We start from the raw sequence: 25,590 nt of genomic DNA on the forward strand, positions 1-25,590 counted from the left end.
CTTCCATTGACTCTTTGATAGGCTGCTGAATCTAGGCATTGGAGTTATATTTTTGTGTCAGATAGCTAAACTTTCATGCACTTGCTATATGAATAAATTGTACTTGTGTTTTTGAGCAAACCGCTCACCAGTGGAGGTTGAGCTAATGATCCTGCCCAAATCCACTGACTGGGCCTCACATTGGTTATAATCATTTATACATGTTTCAGTGAAAGGTAATGAGAACTAATGGAGATCTAAGCAGGGCAAGAAAAAGACATTAAGAGGTTGGGGCTCAAACCCATTAGATTTGTTAGGGGTGTCTAGAAAAATGAGTTACCCTGTCACACTACATTGGCCTGATGTGGTTAAAAATATTCTTCTGGGGGGGATGGAGGAGTTTGGCACAAACAACAAGCCACAGACTCACTCACACAGCCAGGGGAGTGGAACATAACCTTTATGCTAGGGATCTATCATTGGAGGTCAGGGTGTGGGAACCAATGACTTTACACTATGTAGTATTTTTGAGATAACAGTGTAATACTTTGTAAACACATTTCTAGAACAGGCAGCAATATTAATCAGGCATGTGCTTATACAGCAATTTAACTTTTATTTACTGTATTCTCCTTTCTATCAATTTTTTTAATTAAAAAACTGAAAATGAAAACAAACTGAAAACTTGGGTTTAATCACTGCTAGGCATTCTAATTGTAATGAAGGAACTGACTTCTGAACATAAGGATGGCTGTAGCCTTTGGTCATAAAGATAAGTGCACGGGGGGGGCACCTCAAAGTGCTGACAAGATGCTAACTCAGAGGTTGGAACATGGAGAAAGTCTGAGACAAGGGTGAGTGTATCCTCGGAGTCGGTTACAGACTCCTGGGGGGAGCTTTTTTCTGCATGTGAATGCAAGTTTAGGCCTATAGCCAGTACAGTGATAGAGCACACACAATCTGATGCGAGGGAATACAATTCTCAGGCAAGGAATAATGGGGGTTGGGTGTTCTAGTGGAGCAGGAATTGGACCAGGAGTCGGAAGACCTGAGTTCTATTTCCAGGACTGCCACCGATTTCTTGTGTGACCTGGGGAACTCACTTCCCCTCTGTTTCCCCTCCCACCCTTTGTCTGTCTTGTCTACTTAGATTGTAAGCTCTGCAGGACAGGAGCTGTCTCACTATGTATTTCTGCAGTGACTAGTACAATGGGATTCTAATGATGGCTGGGTCTCTAGGAACTACTGTAATATTAATAATAATATTAAAGGAAAAGAAGGTCTCCTATTGTTTCCCTCCCCTTTCCTTTGAGTGTCTCATTTCTATGCACACTGTAAGTCGCTCTGGTCAGAGACCAGCTTTCTGACATACCTGTAAAGCACCAGACAAATATAGCACTATACAATTAATAATAAATTAAGCTCCCAGCCAAAAACCCCATTAAGCTGGAGTTAAGATTGTAAATATTAATAATTTTAGAGAAAAAATAACGTTTGTGATTTTTTTTTTTAAAAGGGAACTTGAAATTCAAAGTTAAGGTTACCTTAAAAGGCCCCACAGAATAATGGATGACAAAGTTACTTACTAGTCACTATGCTTGTGAGAACACTAGCAGGGCTAGATTTAGAGGTCAGACTCTTCCAGAAAGCACTGGTCACTGCAGCTATGTCAGTTTTTCCAACTCCAAATGTTCAAAAATCATGAGTTAGGTCCCCAAAATCAGATTTTTAAAAATAATAAAATATCAGGTTCTGTTTATTTGCCTTAGGTTTTTGAGCCTTTAAGGGTCATACCTGTAAGATTTTCTCTACAACCATGAAGTCTTACATTTTACAGAAAATGAAAGTTGACATACAGTAACTCCTTGCTTAACGTTGTAGTTATGTTCCTGAAAAATGCAACTTTAAGCAAAATGATGTTAATTTAATTTAATTAATGGAGATATCCTATCTCCTTGAACTGGAAGGGACCTTGAAAGGTCATCGAGTCCAGCCCCCTGCCTTCACTAGCAGGACCAAGTACTGATTTTGCCCCAGCTCCCTAAGTAGCCCCCCCTCAAGGATTGAACTCACAACCCTGGGTTTAGCAGGCCAATGCTCAAACCACTGAGCTATCCCTCCCGCACGAGCAATCTAAGTGAATCCAATTTTCCCATAAGATTTAATGTAAATGGGGGAGGGGAGTTAGGTTCCAGGGAAATTTTTTTCACCAGACAAAAGATTATATATATATATATACACACACACATACACACAGTATAAGTTTTAAACAAACAATTTAATACTGGACACAGCAATGATGATTGTGAAGCCAGAGGCTGGGATATTTCCCAGGGAATGCTTCACTGCTAAATGATGAACTAGCAATCGGCTGAGCCCTCAAGAATTAACACATTGTTGTTAATGTAGCCTCACACTCTACAAAGCAGCACAAATGGAGGGAGGGGAGACAGAATGACAGACAGACACAGACGCTGTGTGTGGGAGAGAGAGAGAGAGATGCGCATTGCCCCTTTAAGTACGCTGACTCCACTCTAAGTACATCAGCAAGTTGAGACAGCAGCTGCTGCCAGCAAGCTCCCTCCATCCTGAGCCCTGTTGTGTCCCCCCTCCCTGCTCTACAGAGATGTGGTAAACAGGGGGTCAGGAGCAGGGGGGAGGGGGACACCCTGACATTAACCTCCCTCTTCTCGCCCCCTGCACAGCAAGCAATTGATAGCCTGCTGGGCGGTTGCCGCACAGGGAACTTAGGGGAGTGGGGAGCTGATAGTGGGGCTGCTGGTCCACCCTGGTTCCAAGCACCCACCATCTAGCTCCAACGGGCTGCTCTTCCTGCAAGCAGAGGACAAAGCAGGCGGCTGCCAAACAACGTTATAAGGGAGCATTGCGCAACTTTAAATGAGCATGTTCTCTAATTGATCAGCAATGTAACAACGAAACAACGTTAACTGGGACGACTTTAAGTGAGGAGTTACTATACTCACATAACCCCAGGAGTCTAGGAGCTGGGGCTTTAAGAAAAAAACACCAAATATAATGAAACTCTTGACAAAATCACAAACGTTGGCAAGACTGCTGGGCACATGCTTCTTTATGGCCCTGAATATTGTTGCAAGGTTACGTAGAGAGCCACAACAATGACTCCATCCCACCTCCTGTCCACTTAATCAGAATCCATAACTGAGACCGTGAAGAAGTGGGGATGAAGGTTGGAGAGTGTGCAGTTATACTGACAATCTACTCAGACAGAGACAGTTATTGTTCTTTCTCCTTTGATGATCATCAGTGTAACCCTTCTGCCAGAGGTAGCTGGCAGCGATAAGGTCCAGGTTCAACATCCAGGGGTTTCTTTTAACAATAAAGAACAGAACTGGCTCAAGCCCCCACCCAGTAGTCTGGAAAAACTTATCACCACCCCATGGCACCTCTAAGAGGCAATACTTCCCCACTCGCTAAGTCTGTGTATAACAAAAGAACTTTTATTTAAAGGGTAAGGAAACCGAGCATTAGTTTGGGAAAACACCACAACCACATTCAACAGCATGTGTCCATAGGCAACCCTAACCCAACAGTGCTTTGGGCAGTGTCCTTTGTCCCAGTTTCCCACCTTGTGGTGGGAAAGTCAGACCAACAAATGTCTCTTGAACACATCACTCCTCTCTCCCGCCACTGCAACCCACTCACAGGTGGCTGTCCTTGGTTATCAAAGACCCAGAGTTCAGAGGTGTGTTCACAGGGTTCACCTCCCACACGCTGAGGATAGGGGGAGCATCGAGCAACATCTCTGTGGTCACTGTGCTCCTCTGCAACTGGCTCTTTGCCACTACTTCTGCCTCTGCTGCTTTTCCCTGCTACCGCTGGTCGTGTGCTGCTGCTGTTGGATGCTCACTGCCACTTCTGTGATGCCATGTTCTGAGGTTCCACTGCTTAACCCGGGTCTTCAGTGACTTCAGCTCTTAGTGATTTCTCTGGGTAACAGAGAAGCTCATTGCCAGTACAGCCTCTGCATTCTCTTTCATTTCACCACTGTACCTCCACCAGGTTTAAGACATAGACCTGCTTATCTGTGATTCAGCCCTGGTAATCACTGAACAGAAATGATGTCTCTCAGCAGAGTCGAATTAGCTGTCTTTAAACACTGGAGAAGGGAAGGTCAAATGGTGTCTAGGACTCTTTAGGTAGGGTCCACACCACCAGGTAGAAGCACCTACCCCCTCTCTCCACTAGGATTTGACATTCCTACCCCCTGCTTAAGTGAGTGAGTTTCAGTTCAGGGTGACCCCCTCAATCAGGGCAGGCTAAGTAGTTCTGCTGCCCTTTACTCATAATAAGGATAACAACATTTCATTACCACTGCACTCCATACTGACGGGATTTGTAACCCAACACCAGTCAAAAGTGATCATTTTGGCAAAGTAGCTCCAGAGTACTCCATCATGCTGTGCACCTAGGCAGAGTAGGCGAGTCTGTGCAAGCATGGTCTCCCGCCCCAGTCCCCCCAGTGCGTCACTAGATGTCAGGGGAGAGCTCATTCAGACCCTGCTTACATCCTTCCCTCAGCCAAGCATTTGTTGTTCCAGCAAATCGCACTCCATATTATACCAAGTCCACTAGCTCTCCTCAAAGGGTCTGAGGAAGCCTACTATGGCTGCCGAAAGCCTGTGAGCTAAGTGTATTGTTCTTCACTAACCACTCCAGGTGCATCGTAAGTTAAACTGTTTACTGGCCTTAAAACCCTGTCATGCCTATGGAGAGTGGGCATTGGAGGCATACGGGGGACTTCTTCTTGGGCTAGGGATGGTGAGGGTTCCCTTGAGGGTCCCTCAGCTACTGACATAGGCCCCTGCAACTCTTGTTTTAATACTGGAGGGTCCATGGCACCAGGGACACTTTCCATCTGTATGTCCCCACTGTCCAACAACCTAGGTGTGTCATCACAAGCCTGTCTTTCTTAAAGGAGGTCTGGGAATGATGATGGGGCAGAGTCATCATCCCAGCCTGGTCTCATTGGTGGCTTGGGTATGTCAGCAACAGGCCCCAATGCTTCCACCATGGGGTTTAGGATCAAAGAAGTGGCGCTCTCACTAGGTTCTGCTGATTGTGGCCAGAATCTGGTCTTCACCATAGGATACACCATGGTAGTGGCCGCCTCTTCAGAGTCCCTCTCAGATGCACTAAGTAAGGGTGAGTTAGCCCCAGGGGGACCACTGCATTGTTGGGTAGTGGCTTTGGTCCAGCACCTTTTTGCCACCCAGTCCCAAGAGCACCTACTAATTCCCCCACAGGTAGTAAGAGGTTTCTATGTACTGTCTTTATATGCCCAGGCTCCATTTCAGGTTTAATCTTGTAGACCGCAGATCCCTGAGTGTTTCCACCACCAGGTGGAAGGTAATGCCTTCCATCTCTCAGCTATCTTGTATTTGCCAGCAACATCTCAATTTCACAACAGACTCTGGCCCCTGGCCGGAGCTCTTCTGAACTCACCCTATCATACCGGTGCTTGTTACTGTCTGAGTTCTTGAAGGCTGCAGCCATAGCTAAGCAATAAGCGTCCCACAACTTTTCTCTTAATCAGGAGTCATATTGCTGATGCATCTCATAGCTATCTCCATCCTCTGAAGTACAAGTCTATGGGTAATCTTGGTTCTCACTCAAACGTCAGGGGATATAGAGTGACTCCTGTAGCATCATTATATGTGGCATTGTAGGCATGCACCAAAAATGCAACATGCTGGCTCCAGGTTGCCTTCTGTTCTGGATGTAAAATCCCTAGCATATTCGACTGAGTTCAATTAAACCACTCTGGGTTAGGGTCACCTTGTGGGGTGATAATGCAGTTTGTCCCAGACTTTTTAATTCCCACCATCCTCAGCAACTTCTTCAGAAGGTAACTCCGTCCCTGGTCAGAGTGTTTCTGTGCTGGGAATTCATACACTGAAAATTATTTCTCCCACAACTCTTGAGCAACAGTGGTGGCCTTTTGGTTGCATGTAGGACATGCCTGCACATACCATGTAAAGCAGTCAGTCACTACTAAAATGTTCCAATATTTTTTCTGTCCACTCATAAAGACAATACATCAATACACACCAGGCTCCAAAGGTTTGCTGCTAGAGATATTCTCCAGATATGCAGTTCTAGTGGGCAGAGTTTTCCTTTGAACACACTGAGTGCATGTCTCACATTTCCTGCAAACATCCTCAGCCATTCAGGGCCAATAGAATCTACTATGAATAAGTTCCAGGGTTCTGTCCGTTCCCAAATGTCCAAAGTCGTCATGCAGGGAAGACTCTTTTCGTATTACTAGCTGTATTTGTGGATTATGTAAATTATCTGCTGTGATTTGGTGCAGCACTCCCCGAATCAGTTTTAGTTTGCTCCATTCTCTCATTAGTAACATACACTCAGGGGTAGAAGGGATCACTGCAGCTGGGTTTTGCCCCTCTCTTTTAGCAAGTGTGTGTCATGAATATCGGTATCTTGCAACTGTGTTTTTTGCAGCATTGAGCATGGGCAATGGAGACTGGTCCAATACAATATAGTTCACTGAGGCAGATGGCACACTTCCAGGGGACAGACCCAGAGTTTCTGCTATACAACCATAAAGATTCTCCTGGGCCTCTGATTCTTGACAGCTCATACTGCAAATAGCTCTCACTCCATCTGTAGGGATCACAGCAATTTCCAGTGCCTGTGGATGCTGGGACAATGCATCTGCATCTACATTGTTTCTCCCTGATCAGTCCCGAATGCTGAACTCATAGCTAGGCAAGGTGGCTATCCATCTCTGCCCTGTGGCATCCAGCTTGGCACTTGTTAATATGTGAGTCAGTGGATTGTTGTCTGTCTACACTTGAAACTGAGCCCCATACAAGTAATCTTGAAACTTCTCAGTGTCAGCCCATTTCAAGGCCAAAACCTCCAAAATGGGGTAGTGAGTCTTGCTATTAGACAGTCCTAGGCTGGCACAGGCCAGAGGTTTACATTTGCCTTTAGCTTTCTGGTACAGGACTGCTCTCCCAGTTGGTATTCATATGTAGGATAAAAGGCTCACTTGGGTCAGCAAAGACGAGGACTGGGACATGTGTTAGCCATTGAATGATTTCTCGAAAAACCTTTTCATGTATCTCGTCCCATCAGGGTCCAAAGAGGTTTGAAGGGCCAATAGTTCTCTGCTCAGGGGACTTCAGGGACGTCCCCCTTACCCTTGTTCTGAGATTTGCTCTTACCGGACTGGCATCCCCTGGTGAGATCATTCAGAGGCTTTATGATGGTAGCATAATTCTTCACAAACCTGTGACAGTAGCTGCTAAATCTGAGAAAGGTCTTGAGCTCTCTGTAATTACTTGGGCGGGGCCACGTAGTGAGTGCTTCTATTTTATCTGGATTGGTACTCACACCCTCTTAGGGCACAACATGACCCACATCCTTGAATGATGTTCTGCAGAACTGGCATTTATCAATTGAAAGCTTCAGTCCATAGACTTCCAACTGGTCTAGCACTTTAAGAAGTCTTTCTTCATGTTCCTCCAAGGTTCTTCCAAATACAGTCAGGTCATCCAAATAAACTAAGACTTGCAGTAAGTTCATGTCTCCCACAACTTTCTCCATAAGACATAGAAATGTGGCAGGCACTCCAGAAATTCCTTGGGGCATATGTTCAAACCGATAAAAACCTAAAGGACAGATGAAGGCTGTCTTTTCCTTATGCTCTTCTCCCAGAGGGATCTGGTGGTATCCACTTCGAAAATCCAACACCAAGAACCACTGGCTCCCCAGCAAACAATCCAAGGCATCTTGTACTTGAGGTATGTTGTACTGGTCAACTACAGTGTGCCTATTTAGGGTACTGTAGTCGATACACATCCGGATTTTCCCATTCTTCTTACAGACCACCGCAATGTGGGAGGCATATGGGCTGCAGGATTCTGCAATGATGCCATGTGCAATCAGCTCCTGAAGATAATGTTGCACGTTCTCCATCTCTGAGAGACCAATCTTCTTAGATCGCTCCCTGAAGGGTTGGGAGTTTTGTAGTCTGATGTTATGTTCCATTCCTTTTGCACAACACACTCGTATAGTGAGAATACCTTGGATCTTTCATAAAGTTTCTTCCTCAAGTGATCCTTCCACTCCTCAGACAATAGTGAATCCCCAAAGTCAAACTTTGCATGGTCTATTGATGGAGCCCTGGCTTCACACAGGGGTTTCATGATAATTTCGGGCCCAAAGAGGTCTGCTACCTTCTGCCCTTGTTTCACAACAACATCATGGCTGGTTTCATTAGCAATCAGTAGAATCGCGTTTTCCTGGGCTTCAGCAGATAGGATTATGCCTCCACTGGGGACCAGCACTCTTTCAGGGAGCCCTCCTTCAGCTGGCTGCTCTACCATTGCTAATGCCCCTTTACTGCCTTTTAGGCAGGTACGCATGACAAGTACTTCTCTCTCAGTAACTGAAGGCACCACTAAGGGGGTTGTGCCCATGTACCTCAGTGCTCTCGTTAGTAGCTCAGTCATCTTTTTACTGTCCTCGATTCTTCTATAGGCTGTAGCACAAAGTGCATGAATCATCAGGGTGTGTAGGTATTGATTCCATGATCGTTGTCTGCAGTAATCGGCAAGTACCTTGAAGAGACTGCATTTGGTCCCATCACCACAGAGACATCAGAGACTTCTTCAGGGTCGGGGCATATTAATGTAGCGGTGTCCACCTCTTCTCTTACCACAGCAACCTCCTCTGGAAATTCCAGGTGCACTATGACATACCTTTGGTAGGGGTATTCATCCATGCTGAGGCCACACAGGCCAAGTCCTATCAGTGGCTGTATAGGCAGGTACCTAAGCATCAGTTGGTAGAAGGACTGAAATATAATATGCAGTGTAGTTGTAGCCGTGCCAGTCCCAGAATAGTAGAGAGACAAGGTGGGTGAGGTAATATCTTTTATTAGTGAGAGAGACAAGCTTTTGAGCCACACAGAGCTCTTCTTCAGGTCTTGGAGTATATGGCATAAGTGTATTTTTTGTTAATTTTTCTCTGATATAATTTGCTGATTTGTTTAAAATGATACTGTTGGCAAGACAAGTAATGTGTGGTGTTGGAAGGTGTAAGTAAGAGGTACAAACATATAACGATAAGCAAAAACTCCCTTTTTCTGGACTTAGAAACAGGGTGACCCAGGGCAACATGACCTAGAATTTTCAAATCAGCATGAAAAATGAGGACATTAGGTGACTACAGCTTGTGCATACATAATGTACAGGATACCTAAAATCCAAAGGTCTGATGTGTTAAATGTTAATTGAAGAAAGATTAAGTAATCAGTAATGTAGAAATGGATAAAAGACCCAAGTGAACATGGGTCAAAACTGGAAAAACACCAGACCAGAAACTGAAGAATGGGACTGAAGGACCAGACTAAGGGATCAGAGAAGGTGATAAATATCATGGAAGGTGGAAGTCTTCTGAGGCTACGTCTTCACTACCCGCCGATCCGGCGGGTAGCAATCGGTCTATTGGGGATCGACTTACCGCGTCTAGTGAAGACGCGATAAAATCGATCCCTGATGGCTCTACCGTCGACTCCAGAAATCCACCGCGGCAAGAGGCGGTAGCGGAGTCGACGGCGGTGCAGCAGCGGTCCACTTGCCGCCGTCCTCACAGCCAGGTAAGTCGACCTAAAATACGCCACTTCAGCTACGCTATTCACGTAGCTGAAGTTGCGTATCTTAGGTCGACCCCCCCGCTGTAGTGTAGACCTAGCCTTAGTGTCCAGAATGTAGTAACTTGGGCCCATTTACCAATTCTGTCTTGACTGTTATTATTTTTCAGGCATAAATGTATGTCCACACGTGATGGAGTGCACACCCCACACAAAGGCTGGAAGGGTTAAAGTGGCTCAGCAGGCCAATTAACTGCCCAGGCTGCACCTGAAGAAGGAGACAGGGAGCAGTCCACAAATTGGAAGGGGGCTCAGCTGGGCAGGAACAGGAAGGGCCTGTATAAAGCCCAGGAGCTGTGAGCAGCAAGAGGCTGCAAGGAAGTAGTCTACACTCACTGCCTAGGAGGAGGGAACCTGGGCTGGTGAACCAAGAAAGAGGAGGAAGCCAGATAGGTAGGAAGAAGCCCAGGGAACCAGCAGCAAGGGGTAGGACCGTACAGACCTTGGCTGCTTGTCATAGGGTCCTTGGGCTGGAACCAGTGTAGAAGGTGGACCTGGGTTCCCCTACCAGCTACTGGGAAGTGGCACAGAGCGCAGGAGATGCCAGCCGGACAGCTGGTCCGGAAGGACTTTGACTACCTCGGAAGGGGAGGACCTTAGTAACCTGGCCAGAGGGCCAAGCCACGAACAGGAAGCTGCAGCTCCAGGAGTGAAAGGGGCAGCAGGGTGAAACAGACGACTAGCAGAGACACCACCAGAGGAGAGCAGCGGCTGGCAAGAGCTAATCCCCAGAGCCACCAGGAGGAGGCAGCTCCTACGGTGAGTCAACCCTGTGACAACATACTGTAAGTGATGGTATCTATACAATTTCAGAGAGAATTAAAGGTGACAATTGATTAAGCCTAAATTGGGTGGACTTGTGACTTGGTTTCCCAACTTTTACCCCCAACAGCAATGATAGATTACTTTTTATGTTATTAAATGTTATAACATAAAACACCCAGGATATGGAATGTGGTCAACTTAATATTACTGAAGGAACCACAATTATCACATTTCCTGCCTTTTTGGTGCTTAATTTCTCAACAATGCTGCATTAACATTTTTTTCCCTATTTAATTTATGCATCACCAAAACAAAGATTTAAGGCTATGGTAAAATACAATATAATCCAATGATATAAGCTTTACATGATCATATTGTGAACTGGTCCAATCTTTTGTTCTCAGTGTAGGGACGTCATTTATTTTGTATGGTCACAGCCCCTTGGTTAAACGATATATTCTGTCTGCTTCATTACAAGTGGGTCTCAATTTCTTAAAATAATACAAAATCTGATTAAAGGATTTATATAGGATAAAATACATCCTAGAATTAAATGAATGGAATTTAGGCATATAAAACAAATAAAGGTTTAGGTCTACCAAATATAGAGCTGTATTATATAGCTCAGGGATTAGCCTGAATTGGATTCTCTCCTGCAAACATGTGCCAGTCACCTTTACCACCTCACAGAAAATGTAGTTGTGTCCAGACAAATAAATGTGGTCAAAGAAATGAGAAAAACTGAAAACGGTGTTCCTCACCCCTTTTCTGTTGTTGACGATGTATGAAGGACTGAAGCTGCAGTGGCATCCATAGGCGCGGGAAGTGGGGGTGCTGCAGCCTGCCTCCAGCTGTGGCCCCAGCCTCACCCCCCTTACCTCTGTCTGTGTACTCCCCTCCCGGAACCACGGCCCCACTCCCGGCACCCACTCTAGGGGGGCACGGACAGGAGTAAGGGGGGGGCGAGGTAAAAAGTTTGGGACCACTGCTTTACAGTTTCGTTAATTGTTCTGACTATAAAAAGTGTTCCAGCGCCACTGTTGGCATATTTTGATTCCTGAATTGTCTAGAATTTGGTTACCTGTTTACTTATGCATTTGCGCCTGCCAGGACATTTCTTTGCATCCTAGTTTACTTCTTAAATAAAGGGTGATGGGAAATGGGCAGATTCTGAAGGTAGTCTTGCAAGTATCTGTCCTTTGGCTTCTTGGTTGATTCCATGGATTATTAGAATGCAAGAGAACAGTGGCCACAGATGAGAAAAGAATTGCCCTCTTTCTCCTGCTGGGCTTGCTCTAAGGTCAGAGTCAGAGACCTCTCCCTCCTTATTGGAGTTGTCTGCAGAGGGTTGTCCTTAAACATCATACAAGACCGGTGGATGCTGAAGTACCTTTCTTCAGTTAGGAGGGTTGTCTCTTCTCCCAGTTTATCTGCAGCCTCAGTGATTACAATAGATTGCAAGCTGACTCCAAGGAATACTTATAACTCACAGCCTGAGTGGACAAGACCCAAATTAGCCAGCCATCTAGATAAGAAAAGACATTACTGACCATTTTAAATATTAGGCCCGATCTACATGCAGATTTTGTACCAGAATAGCCATTTCGATTAGAGGTGTGATTTTTATTTTTTTACCAAAATAGTTATACCTGTACAACCCTCAGTGTGGATGCAATTATACCAGCATAAAAGTGTTTATATTGGTATAGTTTATCCCTCTTTCCATATGGGAATAAGCTCTACCAGTGTAAGCAATTTTATAGTGGTATAACTACATACACAGTAGGGAGCTTGTACCACTTTATATCAGTATAATTAAAGTGGTACAACTTGTGTGTGTACCCAAGGCCCTAAGTAAGTAACTACCACAGCTGGTTGCTTTATAAACATCCTTGGTGTGGGAACTTGCAATGGGATGGTTTGATTACTGTAGTAGCCATTCTTTAAACTGATAGTCCCACCTTAGTTTTGCACAGAAAGGGAAGGGAAGATGGAGCTCAGATTAGCACTTGGATTTTGAAAGTCCTGATACACTTATTAAGCTTTCTAAGATCCACAATTGATCTAAAGCTTTCCTTTTTATTTGCTATGAAGAAGCATTCTCATTCCTTATCCTGAGGTAAAAGCATTCTCCACAGGGCTGACTCAGAACTTCTTCTATAGCCCACTTCCTCAGAAGGGAATCCACTTCCTCCCTGAGCAGCTTCTCACAAGAAATGAAGGTTACCTACATATAACCGAGATTCTTCAAGATGGACTCTGCATATTCACACTCCTGGGATATGCACCGACCAGCAGCCATGAATGGTGTTGTCCAGTCGAAAAGGGGACCTTACAGTGTCCGGTCAACTCTATTGATCGGACACCCAAAGTCCGGTTACTGCAGGCAGGGGAGGCAGGGAAGCATCGAGTCATCACCTGTGCCAGCCCCTACTTAGCCAGGGCCACCTCCTACCTGCGTTGGGCGTCTGCAGTTCCCAGCCCTGGCTCTGCAGGCAAATCCCTCTCGACCCATGCAGGGAGGAGGGGATGGGGAAGAGCAACGAGTGACAGGAGTGAGGGGGAAAGAGGAGTGAATGAGGGGTGGGGCCTTGGGGCAGGGGCAGGGCCTCGGGGGAAGAGGCAAGGCGGGAATGAGGCCTGGGGGAAGGGGCGGGGCAGGGCCTCAAGGGGAAGGGATTGGGCAAGGGAGGTTCCAGCACTCCTGCTGGAATGTCCAGTTTTTATATATTACAAAGTTGGCAATATTTTGGGATAGTTTGGTCAGCAGTACATAGTAAATGTATGGTGTAAACGTATCCCAATGAGATAGAGGTTGAAGAACTGTACATTAGATTAACTGTGCATCAGACTAGCAGCTATGTCTAATGCATAATGTTTAGTAAAAGTATGTACTGAGCTCCATGTGGCTGCTTTACACATTTCAATTAATGAAATAGGTCTATGCTGCTGAAGTAGAAACTACCTTGGTAGAATGTGTTTTAATAGTAGGAGGAGAAGAACGTGAAACATTCTTATAACTCACTTCATTGAACTGTCTGACCCAGAGCACTGGTCTTGTAAACCAGGTGTCATGAGTTCAAATCTCGCTGGGACCTGCGCAGCAGTTTCTGGCTGGGCCTGTTGTCCCTTAGCAGAGAGGTGCTTGGCTTTATTTATTTGGGGGACCTGGCATTGGCCACTGTCGGAAGACATGATAGTGGGCTAGATGGACCTTTGGTCTGACCCAGTATGGCCATTCTTATGTTCTTAAGCACCACTTTTCCCTTTAAGTTATCTGCATAGGAAATAAACAGTTGGGAGGTCTGAACACTTTAGTTTTGTCTAAATAGTAAGCCAGAACTTTTTTAGCATCCAAACAATGTAACTTTAATTCACTCTTATGAGTGTGAAGTTTTGGAAAGAGTATTGGCAGGTTAATACATTGATTAACAAGAAAATCAGAAATTACTTTAGGTAAAAAAATGTGGGTGTTTAGCTTTATAAAAAATTGTAAATGGAGGGTCTTCCATCAAGGCATAAAATTCACTAATTCTTCTAGCCGATGTAACCGCTATAATAAAGGCTGTTTTAATGGAAAGATGAAATAAATATCAAGCTGATAAAAGTTCAAATGTTAACACTTGGTTTAAGTCCCATGGAGAAACTGGTGGGTAAAGATTCAACTGACCCTTAAAAATCTTTCAACAATATAACAAGAAAAAATTGATTTTACCATCCACAGGATTATGAAAAGCTGCTATTGCATCTAAATGCATTCTAAACGATGAGATGGATAATCCCTTATTTGTTAGGAAAAACAAGTACTCTAAAATACACTAAATAGGAGCAAATACTGGATCAAAACCCTTATCTGATACCCAAAGTAGAAATCTCCATTTTATATCATAACATATTCTAGTAGATTGTTTTCAAGAATTAAGCAGTACCTAAGAACATAAGAACGGCCATACTGGGTCAGACCAAAGGTCCATCTAGCCCAGTATCCTGTCTCTGACACTGGCCAATGCCAGGTGCTTCAGAGGGAATGAACAGAACAGGTAATAATCAAGTGATCCATCCCCTATCGCCCATTCCCAGCTTCTGGCAAACAGAGGCTAGGGACACCATCCCTGCCCATCCTGGCTAATAGCCATTGGTGGACCTATCCTCCATGAACGTATCTAGTTCTTTTCTGAACCCTGTTATAGTCTTGGCCTTCACAACATCCTCTGGCAAGGAGTTCCACAGGTTGATTGTGCATTGTGTGAAAAAAAATGCTTCCTTTTGTTTGTTTTAAACCTGCTGCCTATTAATTTCATTTGGTGACCCCTAGTTCTTGTGTTATGAGAAGGAGTAAATAACACTTCCTTATTTACTTTCTCCACACCAGTCATGATTTTATAGACCTCTATCATATACCCCCTTAGTCATCTCTTTTCTAAGCTGAAAAGTCCCAGTCTTATTAATCGTTCCTCATATTGAAGCCATTCCATACCCCTAATAATTTTTGTTGCCCTTTTCTGAACCTTTTCCAATTTTAATAAATCTTTTTTTGAGATGGGGGGACCACATCTGCACACAGTACTCAAGTTGTGGGTGTACCATGGATTTATATAGAGGCAATATGATATTTTCTGTCTTATTAGCTATCCCTTTCTTAATGATTCCCAACATTCTGTTTGCTTTTTTGATTGCCGCTGCACATTGAGAGGATATTTTCAGAGAACTATTCACAATGACTCCAAGATCTCTTTCTTGAGTGGTAACAGCTAATTTAGACCCCATCATTTTATATGTATAGTTGGGATTATGTTTTCCAGTGTGCATTACTTTGCATTTAGCAACATTGAATTTCATCTGCCATTTTGTTGCATCTCAAGAGAAAAAGAGTTCTCAAAATTTGTCAGAGTCCTGTTGCCAATGCCATGAGATGTAGTGATTGAGGGTCTGGATGGTGCACTCTTCCCATTTTTATGATAGGAAATATGGCAATACAGGTAAGTGTTTGAATTTCCTTTTGTAGAGGAGAAACTAGTTCATGTACCATTGCTGTCTTGGCTATGCTGGAGCAACGAGTATCATTTTGGCTGAGTCCTGTCTGATCTTTTTTACCACCTTAAACAATAATGGAAAAGGCAGGAAAGCATACATCAGATCTGTCCCCCAATTGATGAGAAACATATCCATCAATGACTGAGTGTCTATCTCTTCTCTCAAACAAAGGTGAGGGCATTTGGTATTGAGGCTGATGGCAGAGATCTACATTTGGAAATCCCCAAAGATTGACAATGTCTTGAATCACTGATTCCTCTAGAGACCATTTGTGAACCTGAGAAGAGTCTCTGCTTAGTTGGTTTGCCAGTTTATTGTTAGATCCTGCTACATGCATCACAGTTGGATAAATTTCATGCATATACACCAGTTCCATAGTTTTATTGCTTCTCGGCAAAGTTGTGATGGATGGGCACCTCCTTGTTTGTTTACAGAATACACTGCTGACACATTGCTGATGGCAACTTGCAACACAGAGCCTTGAATCTGAGGGAGTAAGGATTTGAGTGCTAAATGGATAGCCTTTAATTCCAAAACATTGATGTCAATTTGCAATTCTTGCAGATTCCAGAGACCCCCTGTTAATAATTTGTTGAAATGTGCCCCCAACCTGTCTTGGAAGCATCCGTTGTAATTATTACTGAAGGAGGTGGGGGGTTGAACATCATTCCCTTCAGTACATTTCTGGGCTTCATCCACCATAGAAAAGTATTCCAAACTTTCCTTGGATTGTAAGCATCATGTACATGCTATGCACTGTGAGAATGAAATTTCTTGAAACCCAGAGGTCTCATTCTGAATCTTGTGTAAGCTGTAACAGATGTTGTTAAAGTCACAAGACCCAGAAGGATGAGGAAGAATAGTACTTCCTGCGGTGATTTCTGGAGAAAGCTGGATTTCAGTTTTTGGAATTTTTTCTCTGCCAGGTATGCTCTCATTACTGTGGAGTTGACAACTACTGCTATGAAAAGAATTGTTTACATTGGGCGCAATATGATTTTTTCTTGTTTGTTGGAAAACCTAACTTTTGGAATAGGGAATGCGTGAAGAGAATGACTTTGTTCAACTCAACTTTGGAATGAGCTTTCAGAAGCCAGTCACTGAAATATGAGAACACAAAAATGCATTCTGTTCAGGAAGGCTGCTATTACAGAAAGGCATTTTGTAAAACCCAAAGGTAGAGTAGAAAGGCCAAATCAGAAAACCTTGTATTGGAAATGGACCTGTCCCAGGGTTAAATGAAGGTAGTTTCTGTGAGATGGTTGAATGGAAATGTGGATGTAAGTATCTTTTAAATAGAGAGCACCAAGCTAATCTAGATCAGAAAGAGAGAGGATGACTGAACTAAGAGTCACCATCCTGAAGTGAAAATTCCAAATGTATTTGTTTAATTTTCTCAGATTTGGGATCGATCAGAAACCTCCATCCATTTTAGGAACCAGAATAAAACCCCTGATTCCTGAGATCCTCCAGGACTTCCTCTATTGCTCTGTAGAAGCAGAGAATGGATTTCTGCTCTGAGAATTCTCTTGTGAGAGGTGTCCCTGAAAAGGGAAGGAAAGGGAGAGTGGAATAGTCTTGAACCAAAATCCATCTGTCCATAGTGATGTTTTGCCATGTATTGTAAAAATCAGACAGACAGTCTCCCCAGGGTAGACAATGAGCATCTAAGGTTCGTTTGCAGCTCTTGGTTGTAATATCAAACCTGAGGTCTAATATTAGGCAAAAAGAAGTCATAGAAAAGTACTTCAGTCTCATCTTGAGTTTGGAGAATCTTTTCCTAAATTGAGACTGAGAAGGAGGAGGATGCTGTTGTTGCTGTTCTTGATAAAGATGTTTTCTTTTAGAGTAATAAAAAGACTATGAAAATGTTGTATTGTCTCTGGTATCTGAATGAGGATGGAGTTCTCTGTCTGAAAGACTGAAAGGGTTCTAGACATCTTGCCATAGATCTAGTTTCTTTAATCTTTTCCAACACCTCATCTGTTTTAGAACCGAACAGACTGTCTCTCTCAAACAGATGTTCCTTAATCTTTGACTTTGTCTCAGGGGAAAGAGAAGAGGACCATAAAAGGAAGTTACCTTGTGTAGTAACGATGGTTCTTCGAGATGTGTGCCCCTATGGGTGCACCATTGTAGGTGTTTCCAGTAATCACATGTTTCCAGAGTTTCCAGTAATCACATAGTGTTCTGCAAAAGAATGAGCAGATGCTCAAGTCGCTGCCCTACAGATTTCTGAGATTGGAACATTCTTGAGGAAGGTGACAGAGGTGGAAACCACTTCATCGAGTATATGCAGATTCCAGATGGAGGTAACACATTGAGAGCAGGATAGCAGTGGCTAGTACAGTTTGAGAACCATTTGGAGAGTCTTTGGGCTGATATTGCTATGCCTTTTGACCTTTCCTCAATGGAGAGGAAAAGCTTAGGAGATTTCCTAAAGGCTTTCATCCTGTCCAGATAAAAGGCTAAGGTCTTGTCTTCACTACCGGGGTAAGTCGACCTATGTTATGCTACCCCAGCTACATGAATAACGTAGCTGGAGTTGACATAGCTTAAGTTGACTTCCCCCGGTGTTTTCACTGCACTGCGTTGACGGGAGATGCTCTCCCATTGACTTACCTTAATCTTCTCGGGGAGCTGGAGTACGAGGGTTGACCGGAGAGCGCTCTGCGGTCAATTTGGCAAGTCCTCACTAGACCCGCTAAATCAACCCCTGCTGCATCAATTGAAGCAGTGTCGATCTCCCCACCGTGAAGACCAGCCCTAAGGCTCTCCTAACATCTAGCATATGCAGTATAGCCTCCCTATTATCAAAGTGAGGCTTAGGAGAAAAGGTTGGTAGGTGAATCAGGTGCTTTATGTGAAAAGACGAGGTCATCTTGGGAATGAACTTTGGATGTGGCCTACGAATAACCTTGTCTTTAAAGAATACTGGGGGGGGGGGAGCCATTAGTGCTGCTGTCTCCCCTATTCTCCTCGCCGAGGTGATGGCCGCCAAAAATGCCATCTTCATTGACAGGTATGAAAGCGAACAAGAGGCCATAGGTTCAATGGGTGATCTAGTCAGGCTCTTTAAAACTAGATTTAGGTCCCATGTTGGAGTGGGATATCTGGGTTGGGGACAGACATTGCCCACGAGGAATCTCTTTGTACTTGGGTGGGTGAAAACTGAATATCCTTCTGTTTGCTGATGGAAAGCCATTATGGTTGCAGTGTGTACTTTGAGTGCACTGAGGGACAGCTCTGACATCTTGAGATCCTGTATGTAGTGCAATACCATGGGGAGAGTGGAAGATGCCGGGGTAATTTGTCTGGAATTGCACCAAACCTGAAACATAGTCCACTTCTGCAGGTAAGTGTGTCAGGTAGCCGATTTTCTACTGTGTAGTAGCACTTCCTGCACCTCCTTGGAGCAGCAGATCTCTATGTGTTGGAACCACGAAGGAATCAAGTTTTGAGACAGAGGATCCACAGGTTGGGATGGAGAGTTTGTCCTTTGTTCTGCAAAAGGAGGTAAGGGGTGGGTTGAAGAGGAATTGGGGAACATGTTGCCAGCTGTGTCAGATACGGGTAACACATCTGTCTTGGCCTGCTGAGAGCAATCAGAATGATGTTTGCTTTTTCTCTTTTTATTTTTATCAGGACCTTGAACAGCATAGGGAATGGGAGAAAGGCTTTTGTCCCATGGAAGAAGGAGAGCATCCCCTAATGAGTGTTTCCCGAGGCCGGCTCTGGAGCAATAGAGTGGGCATTTCCAGGTAAGTAGCAAACAAGTCTATCGTCGGGGTACCCATTGATAGAATATGCTGTTGGGTTCATTTCCCACTTGTGGTCATGTGAGAACTTGCAGTTGAGACTGTTTGCTGTTATGTTCTGCACTCCCAGTAGATAAGCCGCTGATATTAAAACATTGTGGCGAATGCACCAGTTCCATAGCTTTAGCGCTTCTGCGCATAGGGAGGATGGTCTTGCACTCCCTTCACAATTTATGTAATACATGCACGCTATGTTGTCTGTCATAATTTTTGTGTGCCTATTTCTGATCAGTGGAAGAAAGTGAGCACAAGTATTTCTGACCACTCTGAGTTCGAGGAGGTTGATGTGGAGAGTTATCTTCATGGGCAACCACTTGTCCTGACACTTGAAGTTGTTGAGATGTGCTCCCCAGCCAATTAGGGATACAATGTTGGGGGAGATGTGTGAACAGGACCTCCATACAGACATTTGTTGGGTCTTTCCACCAATCCAGGGAGTGTTTGACCCTGGAGGGCATTTGTCTAATCTGTCTTTGGTCTGTAAACAGATCTGAACCATGCCTTAAGAAACCTCATGTATAGTCTGGCATGAGATATTATAAATGTGCTTGCTGCCATATGTCCCAGAAACCAGAGGCAATGTCAGGCCGACGTTTGTGGGCTGGCTTGAATTGTCTATATGAGCGTGGGCAAGCTGTGAAATCTGTGTTGCGGAAGGAGTGCTTTTGCTTGCAGTGAGTCGAGATTGGCCCCTATAAACTCCAAACACAGTACCAGAGTTAAGGTCGATTTTTGGACATTAATTTGTAGACCCAGCTTCATGAATATGTCCATAGTTCCGTGGGTGACTCGTAGGGCATCTTTGAAGGAGTGGGCCCTGAGGAGACAGTCGTCCAAGTATGGGTAAATCATAATCCCCAGGGTGTGTAGATAAGCCAATACTATGGAAAGGACCTTGGAGAACATTCTGGGAGCCGATGAGAGGCCAAAAGGAAGTATTCTGTACTGGTAATAATCCTGACTCAGGGTAAACCAAAGGAATTATCTTTGGGATGGTAGAATGGGTATGTGGAAATATGCATCCTGGAGGTCAAGGGCTGAGAACCAATCTCCCTGTTCCAGAGATGGAATAATCACTGCTAGTGTGACCATCTTGAGTTTTTCTGCCTTCATGTACTTCTTCAGTGCTCTGAGGTCCAGTATGGGTCTCCAACCTCCTCTTTTTGGGGGGATCAGGAAATATCAGGAATAAAAATCTTTTGCCTCTGAGATGTACCGGAACAGGTTCTATGGCTTCCAGGCATAGGAGGTGATCTATTTCCTGTCTTAACAGTCTCTCGTAAGAAAGGTCCCTGAAGAGGGGATGGGGAGGGAGGTGAAGTGGATAAAGTATCCATTGGAGACAATATCCAAAACACATTTGTCGGTAGATATGTGTTCCCAATTTTGAAGAAACAGAGCAAGACAGCATCCAAAGGGATGTGGAAGGTCTGAAAGTTGCAGCTAATGCTTTAGGGAGTGGTCTCTCAGAGCCTTGACCAAGACATCAAAACTGGTGTTTTGAGGTGGAAGGTTTTGATGTTGAAGATTGAGGGGGTGAGGGTTTACACCTTTGAAATGTAGACTTCTTTTGTTGTGGTTCATAATAGCGCTGTGGAGGGGACTGGGGCTGACATCATTTGTGGGAACACTGAGGACTAAATTTCCTTTTCTGACCCAGTGTGTAGATCCCCAATGACCATAATGTGTCTCTACAATTTTGAGAATGTGGAGTGATGCATCAGTCTTAACGGCAAACAATTTTGTGCCTTCAAAAGGGAGATCCTCTACCATCATCTAAACCTTCTTTGGGAGCCCCAAAAGGTATAACCATGATGTGTCCATCGCATCATGACCACTGTTGATACCGAGCGGGCCATTGTATCCACAGCACCTAGTGCAGTCTGGAGTGCTGTTCTCGACACTAACTGCCCCTCATATACAATGGCCTGAAACTGTTCTCGTTGTGATTCTGGCAGGTGGTCAATAAAAGCATTAAGTTTGGCGTAGTTCTTGTGGTTGCATTTCGCCGTTAAGCCTGGTAATTTGTAATTCTGAACTGCAAGGTCAATGAAGAGTAGGTCTTCCTTCCAAACAAATCAAACTTTTTCCAGTCCCTATCATAAGAGGTAGATTTTGTGTGATGTTGGCGGCCACGGGAGTTCATTGCATCCCTCCACCAGGTGTAGTTTCAACTTTAGTTCCTGGCTTTTTGGAGATCTGGCTTTTAGCTGCTAGCAAAAAGTACACTTTTGTGGAATGTGGGCCTCTCCAAGGCATCGCACACGGAGGGTATGTCCGTCTGTAACCACTATGGCTTCCCTGCCGGAGAGGTGCCTCTTAAACCCAAGGGAACCAGGCATGCCCCTTACTGGGGGCAATCCCTTGGGGGTGGGAAGTGGGGGGAAGAGAAGGGGATAAAATAAAAACTAGGGGGATTATTTATTTATTTTTAAACAGGAAAGAAAAAACTAACGGAAACCCCATAACACTAAGAAGAAACGAGTGAATGAAAACACTAAGGGAACATTTCAAAAGACCTAAAGTATCTGTGAATGGATTGCTAATTGGCGGTTGAGAAGGAACTGAGGGTGGTTCACCTGCACAATACTAATTAGCCTTGAGGCACAGACAACACAAGGAAGGGAAAGAGCATGCAAGGGCCAAACAGGCACGGCTACCAAAGATCTCTGATCAGACGCGCAGGGACACAGACACACCTACAGTGGAGCACCCATAGGGACACATCTTGAAGAAGAACCAAGCATGTCTGCAATGAGTTACAGAGAAGGCGACCAATCTAGGAGCAGCATCCAAAATGTCAAATGAAGCTCTAAGGGCATCTGTCCACATTTTGACTCTCCTTGATGAGGGCATTGGCTAATTTACTATGCTCTTCTGGGAGATTATTTGTAAAAAGTGAAATTTTGTCGCAGATATGAAATGTGTATGTGGCCATCATTGCCTGATCATTTGCAATTCTCATATTTAAGGAAGATGAAGAAAACAGCTTCCTTCCCAAAGAATCTAATCTTTTCCCCTCTCTGTCATTAGGGGCTTAGTGTAAATACCCAGATCTTGACCTCTATACTGTTGCTGCCAGTCCTAGGGAGTTAGGAGGAAGATGCACATGAAAGCATGAAAAGCCCTCATAGAGGATTTGGTACAGCTTGTCCACTTTCTTGGAAATAGGTTGGTAAGCTGGCTTGGGAGTCTGGAAGGCCCAGAGTCCATGGCTAGGGCATCTGTATAGCAGGGCGACCCTGGAGCCACAAATCCTGGGAGCCCATCCCAGGACTTCCAGGCTTCTGCCTATGTGGCCTGGAGCCTGGAAACCCTGACAGCCCTGGCTCAGGCTGGAGTTCTGAGAACTAGAAGCTGAGCCTTGGCTAGAGTCAGGGCTCCCAGGCTCCATGAAAGGGAATCTGGAAGCCCCCACATGATGGGGCTGATCTGGAGCCACATACCATGGAAACACAGGCTCCCCAGCACCCTAACCAGGTGAACTGGCAGGAAACCAGTCATGTTTCTGACAGAATCCTGCCTGAGAATCAATGAAAATTAATCAAATCTAAACCATTTTTACAAAACTTTTCAGGTTTAATAAATACACAGTATCTGATTAAACTGTTTCATCTGAACTTCCAACTAGCCCTATTGCAAAGATAACCTTCCAACATAATTAACCATGGAATCCATTCCTCCTCTGAACATGACTGACACCCACACTTAGAATGCAAGCTGTTCAGGACAGGGACTCTCTAGCATTATATGTTTGCACTATGCTCAGTACAGTGGTGTCTCTGTATTGCTCGAGGACAACAAAAACTAAATACTGCATTAGTGTAACTAAAACTTGTCTCATATAATCCTGATAATGGAGAATATGTAAGCAATGCTTGAGTTAAGGATGTTGTCTTCAGCTCTTACCTGTGTGTGTCAGACCTTCATCTCCATGACTTGTACATAAACCCTCCTTTCTTACACTTCTGCCGCTTCTCCTCCCACTAGCAGGACATTCAGGGGTGCAGCAATTTTTATTCGGAAGCTGGTCTAAAATGTCCAAGTCAATAGTACAGCCTTTACTGGTTACCATTTGTGTCTTCTCATCTCCATTTGCATTCCTACTGTTGGATCTCCCCAGTTCACTTCCGTGACATTTGATAGTCTCATCAATTAGTCCTGGACAGCCCCTCATGGTGCCATCAGACTGCTCTTGAACTCTCAAATCTAAAGGGTGCTCTGTATCCAGCCAGGAGGGTTTCTGTTTATGGCACTTCTCTGTCACTCGGGAAGAGGACTGTAACCAAGATGGAGTTACACCTGAAGATTCAGATAATTTTATTCCGGTTAGTTTTTCCATTTGCTCACTCATAGTAAGCTCATCATCAGACTGAACGTACTCCATAACTGCTGATTCTGACACATCATTCTTGAGAGCCTTCGCAGACACAGGAGCTGATAACACCTTCAGATCTTCTTCTAATTTAGTCAATTTCTCTTTCCTAAAGTTGATGGAATTCATCATTTCCTCAGAGCGATTTTCTTCTAAGGAAGATTTCCAGTGTAATGAAGCCCTGTCTGGCTGTGGGTATTTTAAAAACAGGTCCTCCTTATTGCCTGTGCTATTAGCTCCATTTGATTTTTTATTTCCTTGTGTAGAATGTGCAGCAATCTCTTGTCTATTGTCTTTAAGGTCAATTGTAGTGCTGAAATCAGTGGTTAGATCTCCACAGCCTTTTTCTAACTGACCATCGAATACAAGGTTCTCATCAATATATAGTTTCACATTCTTTGCACATACATCAAGGTCCTAAAGGAAATGAAATAGAAGCATGAAGATTTGTATTGCACTGCCGCAAGTACCAGATATAACAGAATTGATATACTGACTCCAGAGTGAATAGGGAACATATTAATATAATATGATATTAATCCATATAAAGATACAAAACACTTTTTATATGTAGGTTCCAAGCAATCAGATTTTCATGGGGATCATTGTGGAGGTCCAGGGGAACAGAATTTTCCCCTGCAGATTATGGGTCACCAGTATAGCAACTCCACAGATGCTAAAATAACCCATGAGCTGCTGCCCAGTAAACCTATAAATGGGAAGTTTTGGCTAGTAGATATGTGTAGTGGTAGACGCACTAGTCCAGCTATCACCCCAACCCCCTCTGCATCGTTGCAGGCAGAACTACCACAGAGTGGTACTTTGTCATGTTTAAGTGAAACCACAACACTTCCACTAAAGTCAGCATCTTCCAAGCCTCTGAGAAGGGGAGAGAGAAGTCTTGGCTTTAGAGATTACAGGGTTGTTTTATTATATGATTGTGTAAGATAAAGACTCTGGGGAAACAATATGACTGTCCTAAATTCCCTGTAAGAAGAAGCCAGTAAACTAAGGTTCCAAAATAGCTGTTGCTATTGTTTCAAATATAGTCAGAAGTTAAATTTTCTCTTTTATCACTGGTGTGGTTAGATGTTTGGATGCGTGTGTGTGTTCTCCCTGTGTGCTGTCCCAGCTCTGCACAGACAGCTGGCACAGCAGACCTTGAGCGAAACATCCAATGACCACAAGATCGATTAAGGTACGAAGGCACCCAGCCAGGTTTATTGCCGACGAAGCATGGTCCTACCTCCCCGGATCAATGTTTACAATTACACTAGCACATGTATGCCCATGACAATGGACACAGCTCAGTCAGTGGTGGGATTTTCCACTGCCCCCCTAAGCTGGCCAAAGACACTCCCTCTGAGATACCTCTTTATACACCAATACAAACAAGTTACGTATTGCCCCTGACGTATCTGGGCGCCACCCATTGCCTTGTACCTGTTGGTTCGATCAAAAGATCTCTATCCATCATGCTGTCATCCTGACCTAATCTTTAGGATGAGTCAGTGTGTTCCTGTTATCTTTGGGGAACGTGCTGGTATTGGGGTGTTCTGGTACCATCCTTCTGGAATGTGTTTGCATGTCTATTCTTGTACCTAACACTACTTAGGAATGTGTGTTTCTGCAATATCGGCCCTGTTATTGCCAGATTCCTTGAGCAGGGTCTGCCTCTAGTTCATAGCCTGACTTTGCTTTATATTAGCAAAGCTTTGACCACTTCTTTAGTCCAAGCCTCAGGCCTCATACTAGGCCTCTGATACAAGGGCTTATGTTTCAGGATCTCTTCCTACTACAACTGGTACCCCAGAAAGGTGTCTGGCAGTTGTGCAGGGATCCAGAATAAGAGTTAGAAAATGGAACAAGTTTACTGAACAAGACTACTTTTATTATTG

General features: G+C 44.2%; 1 protein-coding gene across 1 annotated transcript in view; it reads right to left on the reverse strand.

Annotated features, from left to right (window-relative positions):
- Positions 1-25,590, reverse strand: part of KIAA0556 (KIAA0556 ortholog) — a 190,311-nt gene that overhangs the window by 63,102 nt on the left and 101,619 nt on the right. Inside the window, exon 14 of the mRNA XM_029911288.1 lies at positions 23,227-24,109. Coding sequence (XP_029767148.1) covers positions 23,227-24,109 — 883 coding nt within the window. The remainder of the gene's footprint in view (positions 1-23,226; positions 24,110-25,590) is intronic.

This window comes from Terrapene carolina, unplaced genomic scaffold, assembly GCF_002925995.2.
Source record: "Terrapene carolina triunguis isolate 2854851 unplaced genomic scaffold, T_m_triunguis-2.0 Scaffold93, whole genome shotgun sequence".
Taxonomy (NCBI): domain Eukaryota; kingdom Metazoa; phylum Chordata; order Testudines; family Emydidae; genus Terrapene; species Terrapene triunguis.